This window comes from Cyprinodon variegatus, unplaced genomic scaffold (assembly GCF_000732505.1).
Source record: "Cyprinodon variegatus isolate N-32 unplaced genomic scaffold, C_variegatus-1.0 Scaffold107, whole genome shotgun sequence".
Classification (NCBI taxonomy): Eukaryota; Metazoa; Chordata; class Actinopteri; order Cyprinodontiformes; family Cyprinodontidae; genus Cyprinodon; species Cyprinodon variegatus.
In genome coordinates this window covers 1,752,245-1,761,092 of record NW_015150560.1, presented here as the reverse complement: position 1 = coordinate 1,761,092, position 8,848 = coordinate 1,752,245, and the positions used below count along the sequence as shown (strand labels likewise).

The 8,848-nt window shown below is 37.3% G+C and overlaps 1 protein-coding gene across 3 annotated transcripts in view; it reads left to right on the top strand.

Annotated features, from left to right (window-relative positions):
* The first annotated feature begins 938 nt into the window (after nt 1–938).
* LOC107084715 (protein kinase C alpha type) overlaps nt 939–8,848 on the top strand; it is a 175,371-nt gene continuing 167,461 nt past the window's right edge. For all 3 annotated transcript variants that reach the window (XM_015374673.1, XM_015374670.1, XM_015374671.1), the window contains exons 1-2: nt 939–1,276; nt 4,180–4,211. In XM_015374673.1, coding sequence (XP_015230159.1) covers nt 1,110–1,276; nt 4,180–4,211 — 199 coding nt within the window. In that variant the 5' untranslated portion in view covers nt 939–1,109. The remainder of the gene's footprint in view (nt 1,277–4,179; nt 4,212–8,848) is intronic.

Genomic DNA, 8,848 nt, shown 5'->3' with positions numbered 1-8,848 from the left:
GATGGTCTGTTACCTAATAAATGACCATGTTAACTAAATATTCCAAGTGTTGTGGAAACTTTTAGATGACCAGGTCATTGATTTTCTTAATGTGCACGCTGTGACAGAGCGTTTGCTAGATTTTAAACATTATTGTGGAACTGTTGATTTTGTTAAAAAATGTTATTTTTTTAAAAATAGAAATAAGTTTCCCGGTGGTTATTTATTTTCTGCATTTTTTCCTTCCACCCAACTTTCCATTTATAAGCATGAATACAAGTATAAGAACATAAATATTTTTTTTATAGCAACTTTTTTTGTAGCTTAATAAATTGTCAGGAAAATCAATGACTCTTTGTGGATAAATCTTCCTCAGACTTGTTATAAAATAACATTTTAGTAATGCAGACTGCATTTGTATTAGCCTTATGTAATAGCCTAACTGCCAAATAAACTAAATGAAAGGTTTGTTTAGCTGCATTATTTATAAATATCATATAGCATTATATTTCCCTGATTTAAAGAGTCCTTCTTTTGATTCAGAGGCAGTTAGAGGATGTAAACGTTTTCCTTCCACCCAACTTTCCATGTATATGCATGAACACTAAACACTAAAAGAACCGCCATAGTTTTTTATTTATTTATTTTTTGCAATACTTAGTGACTCTTTATGGTCAGCTGTCCAACATTTTCTATATTTGTTGGAAAAGAAAATTTTACTCATTAAAACCTGTTTTTTCAACAGCCTGATGTAATATTCTAACTGCCTGGTAAACAAACTGTTGGGTTTGTTTAACTGTAAACGTTAAAATAAACAACCAACGATTTTAACTGCTTCAACAGTACTTTCCCCTCGACTTTACAGTATCCTACTTTTGATTTGGAGGCATTTAGAGGAAGCAGAAAGTGTCAGCCGCGCCAGCTTGACAGATCAGAGCTGTCAGTGTCAGGCAGGCAAGCAGGGAAATCCCTCAGACCCAGTAACTCCAGTGTCTCCAGTCTGGACAGCCGCTTCGCTCTCTGGCTGAAGCCTGCTAGTCTGCTCGGACTGAGGAACACCCAAACCCAGGAAGGAGCTAAGCTTTCGCATTGATCGCTGGATTTTCTTTATAGATATTTAAGGGGACGCGATGGCAGATGTAAGTTTCAACGAATCGTCCAACGCGGACGTAGCCAACAGGTTTGCGCGTAAAGGCGCGCTGAGGCAAAAGAACGTCCACGAAGTGAAGGATCATAAATTCATAGCCAGGTTCTTCAAGCAGCCGACTTTCTGCAGCCACTGCACCGACTTCATCTGGTAAGCCTGACTCCTTCTCCCACCTCCACCCGCCTGTTGCAGATCGGATAACTTCGCTCGACTCCATCGCGTAACTTCAGGGGTTGGCACCACCTTCCCAAACCTGCACCCCTTTAGATCTCTGAGGGATCAAACTGCTGGGATTCCTGTAGGAGACTTTGCAATTTCTGTCCTGATGAATGGGAGGAGTTGTTACTGTTGTAGGCCCATTGGAAGGGATTCATCACAGGAGACTGGGGGAAAACAGTGATTTTAAAGCAGTTAGATTAAATTCTGGTGGATTAGGTGCTGTGTGAGATTATCCACTCATAGGCTGCCATCATAGGGCAGCATAACCATGCTCACCTTATTAAGTGACAATTTAGGAGAGAGCCCCAGTATGCAGTGGTGGCTGCACACTAAATCTACCAGTTTTATTTTTATAGGGACATATTACAAAAAAAAGGAATAAAAAAATACATATGTATATATAGTATATGCATCAAACAAGGGAAGAGTGCATCCTTTAGAATAGGCTTTTAAATGAGCCACAAAGTCTTACAGGTAAAAACTGTGATCCTATCTTAATATATCTGGAGCTCAAAGTTACACACTTTAATTTTCTAAACAATTGCTAAAGTAAACCACAACAGTCAGTTTCAAATTATTTTTTTTAGTATTACTGTTTCAGTGCATTGGCCAAAACAGGGGCCAATTTTCCAGTTGCACGGCCCCTGGCCCCTGTCTAGAATCGCCCATGCCAGTATGCACTGGGAGAACATGCACACTCTGACTGGAAGACTATAAGCTGTGTAACTGAGGGAAAAAACAAAGAAATCTGCAGGAGTCACACCTCTTCTCTTCTTATCTGCATTCTTCAGCAAATAACTGCAAAGCAACGGCTGTGATTTTTGTCTGATCAAATATTTTAAGGACTAATGTGCTGCCATTCCGCCCACATAGTGAAACCACTAAGGCGGCTGGTTCTCAATGGAAATTCTGAAAGTTGCTCATACGGAAAAAGGAATTTTCTTGCTAAACGTGTGCTCATGTTTCCAGTTTACATACTCTGGACATGGTTTGGAAGTTAAAAAGGAGCAAATTCCTGCCTTTTGTGGAGCACTTGAACTAGACAGATCACTTTGGCTTCCCATTGAAGTCCTTTTCTGTAGGCACACCCACGTTTAAAGTCCTCTGTTCTTTAAGGTGTGTGTGTGTGTGTGTGTGTGTGTGTTTGTGTTTGTGTGGGGATCTCAGGCCCTTTATGGCATGCTGTTGGCAGGCTGACATGTGCCACTCCTTCACAGTTAAACATATCAGCATTCTGCTTAAACATGAAGTCAGAAGACTTGTTGCTTGTCTTTGAAACTCAGGTTCCCATAATCACGCTGTGGTTGAACACACAAATGAAGGCAAAACAGCCCAGAAAAACCTGTGGTGACACGTACCTGCAGCCCTCATGTGGCTGTGGAACAGCTAACTACATACCATATTTATGTAATTGAGGTTTTAACTTTGTAACATTAACTATTATCTCACCAAAATAATCCCAGAATGGTTTTGATTTGTATCATAACATATAATATGTTATATATATATATATATATATATATATATATATATATATATATATATATATATATATATATATATATATATATATATATATATGATTTTAACATCAGTTTGTGTAGGATGACAGTTTGTTTTAATACTAAATCCATGTACATACATCAAAGTAAATTAGAGACATTTATACTTTCAAAAGTTAATGTGTTTCTGTTTAATTCATACTGTAGACACGTTGATTTTTATCTAGTTAAATTCTCTTAATGTTGATGATTTATGACTCCTAGATGATAAAACAACCAAATTCAACTTTTAAAGAAATTTCAATTTTGAAAAGGGAGGGTGGAAAAAAGCCATCACCAACAGAGTCATAGGGAAGACTGCTTCTGTCACATTCCTCCAGGATACAGTCACTAATTTCCTCCAAAGGGGGCGATGACCAACAGATCGTTCCACATTCATAACTATGGAAAGTTGAGTGGAAGGAAAAAGTAGAGTAAAAAAGTGAGCCTATGTGAATACTGAGGTATTAGAAAAGCCCAGGTTGCTTTTGTAGGCACCTTCTGCTTGCTTGTATTGTCAGATCTTGTGTCTGATCATGACTTAACCAAATTATTCAACATTTAAGGTCAGGTTAGTTTGCTATTCGGTCAAAAATGCTCATTCTATAGTAATTAGACCAGATATAATAAGAGCTCTCAGCATTGGGAGGCATCTAATTCTTTAAAAAAATGAAAGCATAATCATCATAAACCATAAAACATTAAGATGACTTCATACTACTGTCAAAAGTTTTTTTTTTAAATCCTTAAAAGAAGTTTTCTCTCTGCCAAGACATAATCAAACATCAGGAGTGTGGATGCTGTTGCCAATGTTCTAGATGGGTCTGTGTTTGGTGACTCTCAAAGCACTGACCTTGTCTCTTGTCCAATCCTTAAGGTTAATTTTTATTATGTTTTTTCCTTCCACCTAATTTTCCATTTATATGCATGTATAAATATCTACAAGAAATTGTTATTTTTTTTTATTTAGCAACAACCTTTTCTCCTTTCAGTTTACTTAACATGGTAATAACATCAGTGACGCTTAAGTGGAAAAATCCCCCATATTTGTTATTATGCATTTCTCTGTTTCAACTGAATTACTTAAACCTGCTTTTAATAATATATATTTTTAGATGTAACTTTAATATTTCTAATCTATTGAAAAACTCTAATTTAACAGTTATGTCCTTCTTTGAACAGCCGTTTCCTTGAGATGAATGTAATGTGAATCAAAGCAGGTGTGATTGAATCTGTTATTCAGGATGTTTAAACAGTAAAAGTCATTCAATTCAATCTCCTCTCTTTTCACAGGGGGTTTGGAAAGCAAGGATTCCAGTGCCAAGGTAAAGACCAGCTGACAGATACAGATATGTTTGTGTCTGGGTGTGTGATATTTAAACTGAAATAAGGTCACATCTTGAAAATGTTCTTTTGATGGCTCAACAGGCAGAATAACTAGAATTCATACGTCTGGCCTTGTTTTTTGTGATGATTTTGGTTCAATTTATTGAAGCATTTAAAAAAAAAAAAGAAGTGAGAATATCTGATGGTAACTTGAATGTCGTGTTTTTATTTTCTTTATTGTTGCATAAAAAAGTATAATAGGTTATTGCTAAATGTTTTCGGTTTTCTTCATAATTTTAAATGTTTCTCTCAACCCTTGACTGCTTGTTTTCATTCAGAGATTATTAATGAGAGTTTTGAAGATTCAGGCAGTTTCTCGTGTTTTGTGAAATTGTGTCTAATTAAGTTTGCATTGCAGACAATCCGAGGAATAATTGAAATATAATATATTTTTAAATCTCTGAGGGACTCATATGGAAGGAGTTTTTTGTTTGGTATAGTAGACATTATGTTTTTTCTGTCTGAAGAATGGATGCACTTGTGCATTTACTGAGTTTGGCAGAATCCCAAAATGGAGGGACCAGTCACTTTCACAAAAGCTGAAAAAAAAGTGAAATGGAAGGAAGTATTACAGGAAGGAAGGAAAGTTTCCTCACCTCGAGGACCCTTCACCATCACTTAAATCCTTAAAGATGGATTTTAAATGAACCTTCGTTTGCAAAACCTCAGAAGTATTCATCTAATATGGAAAACTTTAAGCCTGCCAAAATCAGCATCTGCCTGGAAGTGCCTCCAGACAAATCACTTACTGTAGTTATAAATAATTTTATTGGAGAAGATTGAACATTGAATATTTAATTAGTTATGTGTGAGAAAAAAGCCTTTATTTTTATTGAATAGAAGTTATTAAATATTTAATCCTTAAATACCAATGCTGTTGCATTAATACATATTTTCTGTTTTTATTTTATTTTAAAACTGTACATAAAAGCGCTCTTAATCTATGTTGAGAGTCATGGTTGCTGAAATGCATGCTTTTATTCGTATTGCTTTGTTAATATACTTTAAGTGGCTCCCTCACTGTTTTTCTTTCTCCCATACATTAATTTTTTCCCCATATATGCTGCAGGCTGTCCTATGATGTAATCCCAATGTATGTAGTTTTTGTTTATTGGGATGAAAGGTGTGATTTTGTGTCTGTGTTTCTGCATCAAAACACAGTACTTTTCTTTTAACTTTGGCATCCCTGAGATAGTGTATAATTTTTCATACTAATGATTGCCCATACTGTATGTCTAGGGATAATAGGCCTGTTACTATACACACACACTGGTCAAATAATCAGTCAAAGGACTGTTTATTTAGAAAGAACGTAAGACGAGTGTCAGTTGGAGTCGCTTTAAGCATCCAGCATACTGAGGTGAGATAATCTTCATTGATGCAGACAGTGAATAAGCATATTGCTGCATAAAATAATGTTGCTAATGGGTATCCTTTGCAAAACCTGAAGAGGACTTGTGTTTACTTTGTGGTTTCATCTTTTATACAATATCCAAGTTGTGATGTTGATAGGATGTTGATCAGTGTCTCTAAAAGAGTCAGTGACAGTTTGAATTAGCTTGAGATTAGATTGCACTTGCTACAGACATTTATTTACCTAAAGAATTTCAACCTTGTTCTTCTTGTTTTGATTTTTAACGGAGACAAGTTCAACATGGTACAGTTCCTTTTTCTTTCTTTTCGGATTCAACATAGAGATTTTCATTATGATGTCAGTTGGAGTGAATTTATTAAGATAAAATGGAGCAAGGATGTTCTGGGTTCGATTCCCGGCCCGGAGTCTTTCTGCATGGAGTTTGCATGTTCTCCCTGAGCATGCATGTGTACTCTCCGGGTACCCGGGCTTCCTCCCACAGTCCAAAATCATGACTGTTAGGTTAATTGGCTTCTCTAAATTCTTCTTAGGTGTGTGCGTGAATGGTTGTGTGTCTCTGTGTTGCCCTGTGATGGAGTGGGGACCTGTCCAGGGTGTACCCCGCCTCTCGCCTTTCGACCACTGGCGATAGGCACCAGCACCCCTCGTAACCCTCGTAATAAGCGTGACGGAAAAGGGATGAATAATAATATTAGGCTAACAAACTTTTTGTATTTTCATTCTGATATGCTTAAGTTAGAATGCAAATATCGACTTATGGATAGAATAGCATAAACATCCACAATAGGGTGTATTTATGAAAAAATTGGCCTTTTTTGCAGTTTAAGTTTTAAATTTGTCTGTTTTATTTAGGCTTTGTGATCATCTACATAGGAGTCGGCAGCTAATTTCTGAGGTTTGCTGTAAAACCTTTTAAATCAAAGACAATAAAGCCATATCTTCCGAGCTTTGTTAAAGATTCATTTTAAAATAAGAGTCAACAATGGCTTTCCTAAAGCCTCCTCTCCCTGGCCGTAACAATCTGAAATAATTTCTAAAAGGAGAAGTTTTCCTTTTCTTGTCACTGAGGGAAAAGTGTAGCAGTCTTTATCCCATCATCCTTCAATTTAATTCAGTTTGATTCAGTTTAATAGTGCTTTATTTTCCAAAGGGATATTAAATGTTATTTTAATGCATATAAAGGTTTCTTCAATGAGTTGTCGTAGATGCTGATGGCTGTAGGCAAGCAGGATCTCCTGTAGTGGTCTGTCTGTCTTACAGCAGATCTGGAGAAGTCTCTGACTGAAGGCTGATGAAAAGGATGCAACAGGTCGGGGAGGGGCAGGGCTTCATTACTTTATTCTCCATTTACCTTGAGAAAACATAATAACTTTTATGAAAAATAAGTCAAAGTTTAATGTTTTTATAGATGGTGATTGATTCAAGCCGTTCTGTTACCTTCAGCAGGCCCATCACCACTTTTAGAGCAAAAAAAGAGTGAGACATACAGATGCCGGAGCAAAATCATTACTCACCATACAGTTAATGTAGAGGGTTCATGGTGGCGTATGTGCCCTTAGAGGCATGTTTTAAGGAAATTAAATTCATCCATATTAGCCCATGTGAACATTTAAATGAGACTTTTCGCCTGAGGCTTGACTGCTAACGACCTGACGCCCACGCCTTCGTGTGATCCACTCTCACAGAAACCAGGCTCAGTAATGAATCAGTCTAAGGTGTTTAGAGTGTTGATAAACCAGCATGCTTTCTCAAATATTTTCCATAACCTGGCATTACAGTCAGCATGTCCCTGAGACGACAACTGAGCTTTCTCATCGCCTCGGCGTTCTCTGAAGCAGACAATAAACTGAGCTCCTGGAAGGACGCTGTTAAAAGAAACGGACACAAAAGCTGCTCTTTCCTTTACCTTTAACGGCTCTGCAATCTTTTTTTCCTCCTTCCCCACGTATCATAAATCAATGCCCTGACCTGTTGCATAAATAATGATCCTGCCTCATCGAGATGAAGGTGATTACTTACACTGAAGCTATTCGAAGAAAGAAAGGTCCCTGTTTTATAACATTTGCTCGGCCATCAAATATTAAACTTATGATCCCATAAAAAAAAAGGGTCAGGATCTCAGCAGAGTCACCCTCTTAGTCACTGTTTGAATGACAAAGTGATAAACTGGAGAGTGGCATTTCTATAACTAGACTGACATTTAATTTTCAGCCTGAAAATGTCCCTTTTCTAAGAATAGGCTGAGGAGTGCAGTAATGCTCAATCCAACAGGATTTTATAGTGAAATTAAAGGAAAATCGTGCCACTGATAGGATGCTACTTATTGATTTGGAGTTTTATTCTCTCGATATATAAATAGCTTAAATTCTTTCCATATATCTAGATGGATCAATTCCAGTATGATTTAAAATAATTTTTTTGTTTTTGCTTTACTGCCTGTAAAATTTCATACAGGCAGTAAATGAATTGATCCTAAAAGGAAGGTAGGAAAAACTGAATGCGGAAGTAAATAATCTTAATGAGGCATTAGTAATGTGGTTATGGATTAAGCTGCTGGTGGTGGACATGATACGGCCAAATAAAAAGGAACTTTGCTCCAGCTACATGTCCACCAGAGTTGGGCAAACAGACAGAAAGAGATTGTAGACACTCCCTCACCGCACAAGCTCTCCTGATCACTCTTTTCTGTTTAGCTCAGCCTACAGGGTTAGAGCCTGAAAAATTCATAACCAAAGATTGATTTTGTGTCTGTCTATACTTATTTCCTGGTTTTACTGTATGTTCCGGGTGCCAGTCACTACCCATTTGTTAGAAGTGGCCAGATTTTTTTCAGAATGTCTGGCTTTTTTAAGAAGTCCATAGTTTTGCATTTTATCAACTTTCCCAAAGCCTCTAGGAGATAAACAAGCCCAGATCACCACAGATCCTGCACCATACCTACCAGTAGTAGTGCTTCTCCATAGCACTATTTTCTCGTTAAAGTTGTAGGGAAGCGGCTGTTCCAACCTTGGTATTTCTGAATTCTCCGGAGTGGTGCCCGACTTTAAACAAGTGAATAAAGTGAATGTAATTGGTCATTTATCAAGGGGGCAGGATTGTTGTGGCGGAAGGTTCGCAAGCCAGTTTGGTTGTGGCCGGCGTCTCTGAGGCATCTTGCTAACCAGTTAGCAACTTAGTGCTAGTAGGTTCCCAATGGGAAAT